This window comes from Sciurus vulgaris (genome assembly GCF_902686455.1).
Source record: "Sciurus vulgaris genome assembly, chromosome: 17".
NCBI lineage: Eukaryota > Metazoa > Chordata > Mammalia > Rodentia > Sciuridae > Sciurus > Sciurus vulgaris.
The window spans coordinates 50,358,870-50,371,181 of NC_136478.1; the positions used below are offsets into that span (position 1 = coordinate 50,358,870).

The window sequence follows — 12,312 nt, forward strand, 5'->3', positions numbered from 1 at the left end:
TTAGTGGGGACAGAGGTTGAGTTGGTCTTAAGGGGTTAGCCAGTGCACTGCCCTCTCCCTCAGGTGACTTCCTGGCTTTGAGCATCAGTGTTGTCATAGATGGTAACAGTAGGTGCTTTGAGTCCTGCACCAGGTTGGCCCTTCTTCCTGGATGGTTGTGTGGAACTCTGCCAAGAGCCCCCGCCTTTCCATTGAAAACACGGCCCAGGCTCTCTGTCTCTGCTTGTCAACTCCCTGTGGGAACCAGGACAAAGGGCATTAGCTTCCTGGGCCTTGATGTTCTTACCTACCCAGGCTTTTTGGCTTTGTTTACTTTTTCTCTCAGCTGACTTGGGGGGACTCTGAATTCCCTGTGTCAGGACATCCTTGTTCCCTTAGCATCCTTTTGTCCTTTATGAAAGAAACGTGGTTGAAGGGCTTCTGTGTGTTGTGCCCTGTGCCTAATCCTGGGTGTGCAGAAATGATAGGACTGGTCACTGTTCTCCACGAGCCCCTAGTCCATTGCATGGGGCTGGCTAGTGAGGAGAGTGGCAAACATTGGGCCTGAGGCAGCTGCAGAAAGAGAGGCTGCTTGAGTGAGGCGTGAAGACAAGTAGCAGGTGGCGAAGGGTGGGAGAGCAGTGACTGGGCAGTGGGAAGAGGCACATATATAGGTAGGAGAGCCTGTGGCTCCTCTCCTGTTTTGGGAACAGTTTAAAAAGCTGGATGTGGTGGCACACACCCGTAATTCCAGTGTTTCAGGAGGCTGAGGCAGGAGGATTGCAAGTTCAAAGCCAACCTCAACAACTCAGGCCTTAAAGCAATTTATCAAGACCCTCTCTCTAAATAAAATATGAAAAAGGGAACTTGGAATGTGGCTCAGTGGTTAAGCACCCCTGGGTTCAATCCCCAGTACAAAAAAAACAAACAAATGTCAAGTTGGAGCTGGGTGCCATGGTGCACCCTTGTAATCCCAGCAACTTGGGAGACTGAGGCAGGAGGGTTACAAGTGTGAGGCTAGCCTGGGGACTTACTGGGACCCTATGTTAAAATGAAAAGGGCTCAGGATGTAGCTCAGTAGTAGAGCATCCCTGAGTTCAATGCCCAGTACCCAAAAAAAAAAAAAAAAGTTGAGTCACTCTGCTTACCTCAGAAACGGTATGGACAAGAGGATGTGAAGTGTCTTATGGAAAAGGCCCCTAGGTTTACTTTGAGCCACCAAGCCTCATGGGTGGCCTGTTTGGGCTCAGTACAGAAAAGAAGAAAAAAAACCAGATGTGAGCCCCAGTGTCATGGCACAGTACACATACGTCATCTCTAGGTACTAATGAAGCAGCTCCTCTGGGCCACGCCTCCACTGTAATTGCTAAGGATAGAATGCTGTTTATGAAAGGGCAGTTGTTCTTCTGTCAGTGGTCTTCCATTGTAGCCAAGGGAAACAGTTAATAAGCAAATAGACACATGATTAGATAAGATCATTTCAGGTAGTGATAGGTGCTACAAGACAGATAAGGCACTAATTGGGATTGAAGGTTGGGGAGGCAGCGATGTAAGATTGAAGGTTCAATATAGGCCAGAGGAGGTGGCACTTGAGATGAAACTTGAGGGAGCCACTGGCTAAGATCAAGAGGACAAGAAGAAGGAGCAAGGGATGTGGCTCTGTAGAGTGCTTGCCCAGCATGTGTTTGTGAGGCCTGGCGTTCCCAACAGCACACACACATACACCAAAAAAAGGAGAGAGAATCCCTTGGAACGGGCTTGAGTTTTCCAGGGGCAAATGGGGGTTCAGAATAGGTGAAAGCTAGAAAGACATGAACCAAGGGTTGAATGTGGAAGATGAGAGATCAGACGAGCAGGGGCGAGGCCTTTGTAGCTTTTGAGGTGTGTGGAAAAGCTCAAATTTTGTTCTCACCATGAAGGACCCACATGGAGTTAAGCAGGGAGCCCACTTGATCAGAATTTGCACTTTTTGAAGGATTAGTGTCGCTGCTTGGAGGGAAAGGGGACTGTAAGAAGCAAGAATGAAGGCAAGAAAACAATGAGGAAGACAGGCGTGGTGGCACACATCTGTAATCCCAGCGACTCAGGTGGCTGAGGTAGAAGGACCACAAGTTTGAGGCCAGCCTCCACAATTTCACAGTCCCTAAGCAACTTAGTAAGACCCTGTCTCAAAAAATAAAAAGGGCTGGGGATGCCGCTCAGTGGTGTAATGCCCCTGGGTTCAATCTGCAGTACCAAAAAAAGGAAAAGGAAGGCGGGGGGAGACTGTGGCAGTAATTTCCAGCCAGGTATGCTGGCACCAAACCAGGCTAGCAGGGGAAGTGGGGGAGGTTCAGAGAAACGGGTGGCCATTGGCTAGGGAATCGGGCTTTGGGTGAAGGAATGAGCAGTATCTGGTAGGTAGGTACCTCTTGGACCCTGCAGTCCCTTCCCCTTGGAGGATTGTGGCACTGAGTGCCATCACAGCATCAGGGGCATGGTCTCTTGTAGTCAGATCCCGAAACCTGACCTCTTGCTTCTCCCTCTCTGGCCAGGTCTCCCCTGCCAAATCCACCCTAGCCCACTGAAGCGCTCCATGTCACTCATCCCTACGAGCCCCCAGGTCCCTGGTGAGTGGCCAAGTCCAGAGGAGCTCGGTGCTCGGGCTGCTTTCACCACGCCCGACCACGCACCCCTCTCGCCCCAGAGCAGCGTGGCCTCCTCTGGCAGTGAGCAGACGGAGGAGCAGGGCTCCAGCCGGAACACTTTCCAGGAGGACGGCAGTGGTATGAAAGGTACAACAGGAGGGCAGTACCAGGTCCCCTCTCCAGGGCTTCCACCGAACTTAAGAGGACAGAAAATTTTCTGGCTGCCACCTGTCTTCCCCCCTGAAGAGGAGACAGGTCTGCAAGGAGTAGGGAGTCCCTACCCTTTGGTTCACGACATAGCTGAGAGACCCCACTTCTACCCTCATAGGCCCTGGTGTGATGGGAAGGAGCCCCTGCCCTCAACAGCCTAGAAGACTAGGACAAGTAACTGATAGAGATTCCAGGAAGATGTTCAGAGAAATCATTGAGGTCATCCTGACATCTTAGAGGGTCAGGTGTCCTGCCCAGTGGAGGCTATCTGAAAGGTTCCTGCTGGGCAGATGAAGTAGCTTATGGCCCCACCCCCTGCTAGCTTTCTAGAGCTTTTAAGACTGCCTATAGTTTATGCCTGGTCCCTCCCTAAAGCCTCCCTGTGTCTGGTCACCAGCATCAAATTCCTGACCCCTTACTCTCCCTCCTTTCCTGCAGATGTGCCCTCATGGCTCAAGAGCCTCCGTTTGCACAAATATGCAGCCCTCTTCTCACAGATGAGCTACGAGGAGATGATGACACTGACCGAGCAGCACCTAGAGTCACAGGTGAAGCCAAGGGGACTTCATAGAGGTGTTGGGGGCAGTACCATTTAGCAGTACCCCTACAACCCAAGCCTCCTGTCTCTTTAGTCCTATTGGGACACTCCCAGTTACCTCACTTCCATTTCCAGCTTCTTGTCTCCTATCTTCATCATAGAATGTCACCAAAGGTGCCCGGCACAAGATAGCCCTGAGTATCCAGAAGCTGCGTGAGAGGCAGAGTGTCCTCAAGTCCCTAGAGAAGGTGAGAACCCGATATCCCTATCTCCAAGGCCAGTAGTTACCTAGTAGTACCAGTGCACCAAAGGGCCATCTCTCCTCTGGGCCTCCCCACTCCTTAGCTCTCACCTCCAGTGGCCTCAACTCTGAGGAGCCAGATTCCAGGCTCCATTTACAAGTTGGCATCAAAGGGCTCACTTACTGGTGGCTAAGAGGCTTCCCTCCCTGTTGGTCCTGGTTTGTGATTCCAGAATCTCTTTTTTAATGCCACCCCTCCTTTTTCCTTCTGCTTTTCCATTTCTGACTAGTTGGTCTTTCTGGTGAAGGAGAGTCTCTCTGTGTGTTTTCTTTCCATTTGATTGATTTCCATCCACTCACTCGCCTCCCGCATCAGCTCTGTTTGCTTTCCTTTTCTCCCTCTCCCTGCTGCTTGCCTTCTGCTTTTCCCTCCCCTCATCCCCAGTGTCTTGGTCTGAGTCTCTGGTTCCTCCTGGGTGGATCCCTGAGGCCCCACTTTAGACTGCCTTCTTAGTGCTGTGGGCCTCCACATTCAGGGGAAGAGGGAATGTATGCATATAAGTGTGTACCTGTCTGCGTGTGTGTTGGCGGTGCCTTTACCTGCCCTCCCTATGAATCCAGGCTGCCACCCTTTCTTTTCCAAGCTGTCTGGTCCCACTTGTACAGACATTCTCTTTGTTTCACTGTGGGGTCTGTATGTGACTCGAGCTGTGTCCTTCCCATGCAGGATGTGCTAGAAGGTGGGAATCTGCGGAATGCTCTGCAGGAGCTGCAGCAGATCATCATCACCCCCATCAAGGCCTACAGTGTCCTTCAGGCTACTGTGGCTGCCACCACTACCACCCCTACTGCCAAGGATGGGGGCCGGGGGGAGCCGCTGCTGCCAGGTGCTGAGCCTCCCCTAGCCCACCCTGGCACGGACAAGGGCACTGAGGCCAAGGACCCTCCAGCAGCAGAGAAGTATCCCCCTCCACCAGCTCCAGCTCCCACTGATGGCAGTGAGCCAGCGCCGGCTCCCGTCGCTGATGGAGACATCCCCAGCCAGTTTACACGGGTGATGGGCAAAGGTAAGGCCAGCAAGGGCCTAACTCAAAATGCTGAGGCAAGCCAGGCATGGTGGTGTACACTCAGTGGCTTGGGAGGCTGAGACAGGAGGCTTACAAGTTCAAAGGCAGCCTTAGCAAATCAGTGAGGCCCTAAGCAACTTAGTGAGTCCCTGTCTCAAAATGAAGGGCTGGGGATGTGTCTCAGTGGTTAAGCGCCCCTAGGTTCGATCCCTGGTACTAAAAACAAAACAGCCAAAAACTCCTGAGGCAGAAAGCCAGGTGAACCCAACCAAGCATCAGGTCTAATCCAAGTTAGGTGCGCAACAGAGCTTTTTAAAGCCGGCTTGGAGGATGGAGCAGTGTGGAAAGTACCTGAGATAGAGGGTGACAGGGTCCCTGCACTTGGATAAGCTTGGGCTGATAGTAGGACAGTGTGTCGGAGGAAACTGCCTACAGTAAAGGGAGAACACCCAGGGGACAGGGACGATGAATCTCATGGTAGGTTTGACCTTTCCTGAGATAGCATGGCATAACAAACCTTATACTTGGATCCAAATCTTTAGAACTGTGTAGCCTGGGACAAGTGACTCAACCTTTTTGAACTAAAAATGCTGATTTTGACAAGATCATTGCTGTTGTAAAAATTAAAATGGGTGTTGTGGCACACACCTGTAATCACAACTATTAAGGAGGCTGAGGCAGGAGGATCACAAGTCCAAGGCCAACTTAGCAAAACCTTAACTCATGAATAGAAAAGGCTGGGGATATAACATAGCAGTAGAGTGTTTGTTTAGCATGTGTGAGGCCTGAGTTCAGTCCCCAGCACTGCCATAAAACGTTTCAAAAAAACGTTTACAAGATTTAAATGAGGTTTTTGGTTTTTTTAAAATATATTTTTAGATGTTGATAGACCTTTATTTTTATTCATTTCTTTTTATGTGGTGCTGAGAATCGAACCCAGTGCCTTAGACATGCTAGGCAAGCACTGTACCACTGAGCCACAACCCCAACCCCTAAATGAGGTCTATTGATTTCATGTCTGCCTTGTGCCAAGCACTGTGTTGGGTGCTTTATATCCTTGTGATAACCCAAGTAACCTGAGTGGAGTCTCATTCAGCCCACATCCCCTGTTCCTCCTCCTGTACCAGTCCTGGCTAGGACTGGGGAGCAAGGCGAAGGGCATGCCAATAGCTAACCTCCTGCCCTTTCGCATGTCCCCAGTGTGTACCCAGCTGCTGGTGTCCCGACCAGACGAGGAGAACATCACCAGTTACCTCCAGCTCATCGAAAAGTGCCTGACTCATGAGGTAAGGCCTTCTATAGGACCCCCAAGAAGAGAAAAAGCTGCTTCATCCAAGGACAACATTCCAACATTCTAGCATCCACCCCTTCTCCATCCCCTCAGCTTACCAGTATTGGCTGCAAAGGTTTCTTAGAGTCCTATCAGGAGCAGTCCCTTCCCTCCTGCTAACCCCTCAGTTCTGTTTTGACATTTGTATGGGGACCCCAAAGACACCTTCAACCAACTGCTCCTGCCAAGTCAGGTTTCTCGTGCCTCCTGCTCTGGGCCCTCACTGGAAGGGATGACTGCACAGTCACCATCACATGTGTGTTTCCCACAGCTAAGCTGTGAGGTTCATGAGCACAGCCACCTCTGTCCAGCATCTCTTGGCACAGAGCAGGCAAGCATGAACACCTAAGCAGTGAATGGAAGGCAGGTAACAAAGAAGCAACCCTCCCTACTCCTTCCCTCTTCTTAATTTTAGGCTTTCACAGAGACACAGAAAAAGCGGCTCTTGTCCTGGAAACAGCAAGTGCTGAAGCTCCTCCGGACATTCCCGCGCAAAGCCGCACTGGATATGCAGAACTACCGGCAGCAGAAGGGGTAAGTGGGTGCCCTCCCTCGGCCCTTGTGATTGGTAGATAGGTGCTTAGAGGGGTCATTGTTTCTGGATTGGGATCCTGATTGTATTTATTCAAATCACCCAGTGAAGGACTTTCTTAGGAGAAAATCAGGATGAGCCAGCTGCTATAGCACACACCTTTAATCCCAGTAACTTGAGAGACCAAGGCAGGAGGATTACAAGTTCAAGGCCAGCCTCAGCAAAGTAGCAAGTCCCTAAATAACTTAGACACTGTCTCAAAATTTTTAAAAAGTGGGTGTTGAGGGACTGGGGGTGTAGGTTAGTGGTGAAGCACCCCTAGGTTCAATTCCTAGTACTAAAAAGAAGAAAGAAAAGGAAAGACTAGAAGGGTATTGTTACCAGAATAGGGCGCAGGGGTTGAGGGCATAGCTTAGTGGTAGAGCACTTGCCTAGCGTGCAGAGACCCCTGAGTCCAATCCCTAGCATCACCAAAAAATTTAAAATACTGAGCTGGCAAAAAACAGCACATTTCTAGAGAGCAGGCCCCTTCCCTCTACGTTTTCTTCTTCACCTGCATGCAGAGGGTCTGAAGTCCTTTCTTGAACCAAACAAATAGCAGAACTCTCTCTTGAGAAGTGACGATCAGATAATTGTTCTGAGTGGAGAGTGAAGAAACCTTCTCACACTCCCAGTTTCTACTCCTGAGGCACCCTTGTGTCAGGAGGAGATAGAAGTGTGTGCTGAGGGATGTGGTCAGGGAATCCCTACTCAGGATAAGTTCCTGTTCTGTCCCGCTCACTGGGGCTGTGGAGGAAGTTGAGGGAGGGATGGACCGATGGGCCCTGTCCACCTAAGCTCACAGCTTGCCTTTTCTCTCACAGCTGGGCATTCGGCTCCAACTCACTCCCCATAGCTGGCTCTGTGGGGATGGGGGTGGCTCGGCGGACCCAGCGGCAGTTCCCAATGCCTCCCCGGGCCCTCCCACCTGGCAGGATGGGTCTCCTGAGCCCCTCGGGCATTGGGGGTGTCTCCCCTCGACATGCCCTCACCAGCCCCAGCCTTGGGGGCCAGGGCCGGCAGGTGAGCCTGCAGGAAGCGGCAGTCCTGGTGCTTCTGGGGTTGGGGTGGCATTGTCTGGGATGTGTCTGCACCTGGGACTCTAGAGGGGAGGGTCCTCCTTGGTCAGTGCCCGCTTGGGCCTTTTCCTCACTCATCCTCTGTGTTATCTTCCATGTCCTGTGCAGAACCTCTGGTTTGCCAACCCTGGAGGCAGCAACAGCATGCCCAGTCAGAGCCGAAGCTCCGTGCAGCGAACCCACTCGCTCCCAGTCCACTCGTCACCCCAGGCCATTCTCATGTTCCCTCCAGGTGAGGTACCCCAGCCTTGGGACCACACCTTGCCGACCCCCTCAGCTGGCCCTTCTCTTTTCCTCTGGGTCTTAGGTTCATCATTCCTTCTGACTGCATGAGCATTTCTCCCCTTGCTTCCATCTCTCTGTACTCACCTCCCCCACTATTGTGAGATAGATTTTTTTTTTTTCTGTTTCAGTTCTATCTCTGAAGTCCTGCTTTTTGTCTCTACCACTACCTTTTATTCTTAACCACTTATCAACACTCTACCTTCACATCTTTCTGTCCTGTGAAATGATCTTACTGTCCATGTTGATCTCTGTTACTGTCTCCTCCTTGGGTCATTAAACATTCAGTTTGGAAGAGTTGAGGGACAAGAGGTAAAGTGTGAGGTGTCTGTGGAGGGGAGCCCAGCATCAGCTACCTGCATTCTTTCAGAGGCCAGTGACGACACGGGAGCCAGTGGGCCCCACATTTTAGGTGAGGTTCTACTGTAAAGGGTGTTCAGAGTAGGACTCTTTTACCTGTGCTCACAGACCAGCCTGGAGATGCAGGGTCAGGAGGGCAAAGTGGGCAAGAGAGAGATAAGAGACGCACAGTCACAGTTCCTTCCTTGCTGGACATGGTGGGGTTGGCTGGCCTACTGCTGGGCACTGGTGGGGCATCTGCAGACAGATGATGCCCTAGAGAGATCTTAGATTTACAGATGGCCTGAACTTTTGATGTTACAAACTGGCATCAGTAGGGATTCTTTTTGTTTTTTTCTTTTTTGAGGTACTAGGGATTGAACCCCGGGCCTTACACATTCTGGGTTTGTTTTGTTTGGATCATAGGCATGCACCACCATATCCACCTAGTCGGGACTCTGAATTTATGAGATGCTATGAACTCTGCTGTCTGTAGAGCCAGGGGCCCCCATGATTTCATTCTAGCACAGGGCTTGACACATGGTAGGCATCTGTAAATGATATTAAACAAGTGGATGGATAAACTGTAGGAGCAAAAAATAAGAACTTTTCCTAGTGTGCAAGGCTCTGTCAGAAAGCTTTCCTGCACTAGGAAATTGAATTCTCCCACTGCACACGGAAGATCTCTAATATTATTCCCGTCTTTCCATTCACCAGTATGAGACAAAGAGGTGACTCATTCAGGTTCAAAAGATACTTTTAAGAAGAGATAGTTCTGCTAGGACCTGAGCTCAGGGTTTGGATCACTGGGGATGAAAGGTGAGGCTGGAGATGGGAGCTGGCTCTTCTGAATTCAGAGCAGAAGCTCAGACTTCCTCCCAGTGGCAGTGAAGGGTTTTAAGCATTGCAGAGTGGGGTCAGGTCTGCCCAAGTGCTGTAATACAAGGACATTTTGGGAAAGCAGTTTGAGGATAAGCCCCACGGCTACCATCCATTTTGCCTCACCTGCTCTGCCCACTTGTCCAGAGGAGCAAGTCTGAGTGGGAACAGGAAGGGTTTTAATTTAGCCTTTGCACCAGGTACAGAGCAAGTCATCAGTCAGGGAACATGGGTCTGCCCGGTGTCTAAGGCAGATGCCCAGACTGCCCAAGGCAACTTGTAGTCTGTGTCCAAAATAGTTACAGCCTGTGTGGCCTCCAGGAAAGCTCCGTCAGCTTCAGTCACTTCCTCTGTTTGCAAGTCCAGCTTTTTGCATTGCCAAGCCTTTGCACTTGCTGTTGTGTCTCCTGCCTCCTTTGTGACAACCCCAGCCTATCACCCTTCCTCCCTCCTCCCAGTCATGTCCTTCATCCATGTGAGTGTATGCCTTTGCAGCTTGTTTCTGTCTCTTGTCCTCTGCCCCCACACCAGCAGCCTTTGTCACCCTGGCTCTTTCATTCACCCAGTCAGTCCTCACCACCTCCATTCTCCTCTCTCCCTCCCAGACTGCCCGGTCCCTGGGCCTGACCTGGAGATCAATCCCACCCTGGAGTCTCTGTGTCTGAGCATGACAGAACACGCCTTGGGTGGTGAGCATTTCCTCTTTCCCTGACCCAGCTCCCACCTACCCAGCGTCTCCATCTTTGAACTGAGCAACTCAGAGTCATTCTAAGGGTCCTAAGGGGAGGCCAGACTCCAGGGAGGGCCCGCCTGGGATGACAGGCTATGTGAGTGCCTTTCCTCGGGCCTCCTGCCAGCTCCTGATCTTCCTCCCTTCCTCCCTTTCTTACCACAGATGGGACAGACAAAACCTCCACCATCTGACGGGACCCACAGCCCAGCGCACCCATAGGCTCCCTGGGCGGCGGGCGGGGGCCAACCCCCAGCGGGCTTCTCTGCGGCAGCGAGAGGGTGGGCTGGCTCAGCTATACATTCTAATATTTTTCTACTCTCACCCTTTTAACTTTTGTTTAACATTGGCACATGCCTTGCTCACTCCCAGGCCCGTTGAGGGATCTCTGCTGAGGCCAGGGGACAGAGGGGGCAGCCAGGATCAAAGGGGCAGGAACTGCTCAGAGTGCCTCCCCTTCTTCCCTCCCGCATCCCCACCTGGGCCTGTCCCACCCCTGCCTCCTCCAGACCACTGATCACCTGCCCCTCCCCAAGGGAGCAGACTCCCAGACAAACTGACCGCTACCTTGTGGAGCCTGCTCAGAAACCTTTGATACTGAGGGACAAATGAGCAGGGTGGACAACCCCCTCCCCATGATGTAACTGGAGAGGAGCTGGGGAGAAAAGGAGTGAGGAGAGGAAGTGCTCTCCTTCCCCTCTCCAGGGTCTGCCCTTCCCCAGTTCCATTATTCCCTGAGGATAGGAACCACATTCCTCTCACCTCCTCTTGCCCTGTTTATCAGAGGTTCTCTACAATTAATTTCTTAGGCCTATTTAAGATACATATTTATATAGTTCTTAACGGTTTTTCTCTCTGATCATTCCCTGTCATTTTTAGAATCCCCAGGCCTCTCTTTGAGCCAAGACAGTGGTGGGGGAGCCTGAACTTAGAGTGGAGAGGGCAGAGCCCACTCCTCCAGCCCCCCACCCTTCCCCTTTTCCCCTAGCCCTGGCTTCTCAGATGCAGAGGTTGAGGTGGGCAGCCAGGGCAGCGGTGAGGTCAGGAAGTCTGTTGCCTTAACGTCCCCTTCCCCCAAGTACACACCCTTCCTTTACTCCCAGGTCTGGTTGATAAAGACTTGGGGGTTAGGAATACGGAAAGGGGATTGTTTGGTTTTTGTTTATTTTTCCCGCCGCACCCCACTTTTCTTTCAGCCTTTCCCATCCCCCATTATGTCATGACCTCATGTAAGTGGAACACTATATCATAATCCAGAGGTGCATCCCAGCCCCGGACTCACATAGACCCTCTGGTCCCTGTTCCTGATGAGGGCTTGTGCTGGGGCTCAGGTGGAGGGAGGGGATTTGGGGGTTCATACTGTGGGGAAGCCAGGGTCCCCCTATTCCAACCTCCTCTTCCCCCTCAACTTATCCCTCTCACTGGGACATTCTCAAGCTTTTCACACCGAAAAGGAAAAAAATGTTATTTTTAGATACATTTTATGAATAACTTTTGTTATGAATATGGCTGGTAACCATTGTGTATGTTATTAAAGATACAAAATGTTGGGAAAAAACAAAAAACCAAAAAAAAAAAAAAAAAAAAAAAAAATGGAAAACCACCACCCTCCCTGTGCACTATCAGCCCATTCCCCAGACCTTGCCCCTGCCCTCCTGGTCTGTGCACCTCCCTCCGCTCTGAGCCCAGGGAGGGGGAAGAAGCCAGGGGGTAGAGTGGCCCTGGGGACCTGCTTCCAGGTCCCCACCTCCTCTCCCAGTGCCGGGCTGGGTGGGGTGTCAGGTTTATTTATGTACCTCTTGCACACTCATCAACCTATGCAAGTCCCCACCCCGGCCCCTCCATGTTTCTGTGCCTTTGCTCATTCTCCTCAAGCTCCCAGGGCTTCTCCAGCTCCCTTCCCACTAGCCACAGGAAGTGGGATGGATGGGCCACCTCGTTTTGGAATCAGCAGGGTGTCCCTCTCATGGGACCCTCACCTCTCCCTGGCTGGTTCTGTCTTGTTCACTCCCCGTCAGGGTGAGCTGACCCTGCCTGGCACTGGGAGGTGGTGAGGGACACCCTCCCACACACACAGGGAGGCGAGAGCTGCCCCCTCCCCACCTGACAGCAGAGTGTGTAGGACGCAGGCGGCCCCACTCTGATGGGCAGGACCCTGACCACCTGCTCCCCCTCCCCAGGCCTCCTTCCATAATTTCACCCTCCCTCCCTACTTCTGTCCCCAGCCCCACTGGCAGAATCAGCTTTGAGTAACTGTATAGTTTTTCTCGCTGTTGGAGAAGACTTATTTGTTGGAGTTCACTTGTTTAATGGTCTGGGCTTATTTTGGAAAAAAAAAAAAAAAAAAAAAAAAAAAACCACAAAAACAAAAAGATTCTGACCTTTGTTATGTTCCATTTCCTGGGAAACCTAGTGGCCTTGCTTCTGTGCCTCAATCTGA

General features: G+C 51.5%; 1 protein-coding gene across 4 annotated transcripts in view; it reads left to right on the forward strand.

Annotated features, from left to right (window-relative positions):
* The window catches only part of SAMD4B (sterile alpha motif domain containing 4B), a 39,481-nt gene extending 27,214 nt beyond the window's left edge, over positions 1-12,267 (forward strand). For 2 of the 4 annotated variants that reach the window (XM_079119341.1, XM_079119342.1), the window contains 10 exons: positions 2,514-2,753; positions 3,255-3,364; positions 3,516-3,602; positions 4,323-4,662; positions 5,863-5,948; positions 6,408-6,526; positions 7,388-7,586; positions 7,751-7,874; positions 9,748-9,831; positions 10,038-11,472. In XM_079119341.1, the coding sequence (XP_078975467.1) occupies positions 2,514-2,753; positions 3,255-3,364; positions 3,516-3,602; positions 4,323-4,662; positions 5,863-5,948; positions 6,408-6,526; positions 7,388-7,586; positions 7,751-7,874; positions 9,748-9,831; positions 10,038-10,066 (1,418 nt within the window). In that variant the 3' untranslated portion in view covers positions 10,067-11,472. Of the gene's footprint in view, positions 1-2,513; positions 2,754-3,254; positions 3,365-3,515; positions 3,603-4,322; positions 4,663-5,862; positions 5,949-6,407; positions 6,527-7,387; positions 7,587-7,750; positions 7,875-9,747; positions 9,832-10,037; positions 11,473-12,097 lie in introns of those variants that run through there. The other 2 variants (XM_079119343.1, XM_079119340.1) reach the window with 2 other exon arrangements.
* The last annotated feature ends 45 nt before the right edge of the window (positions 12,268-12,312 follow it).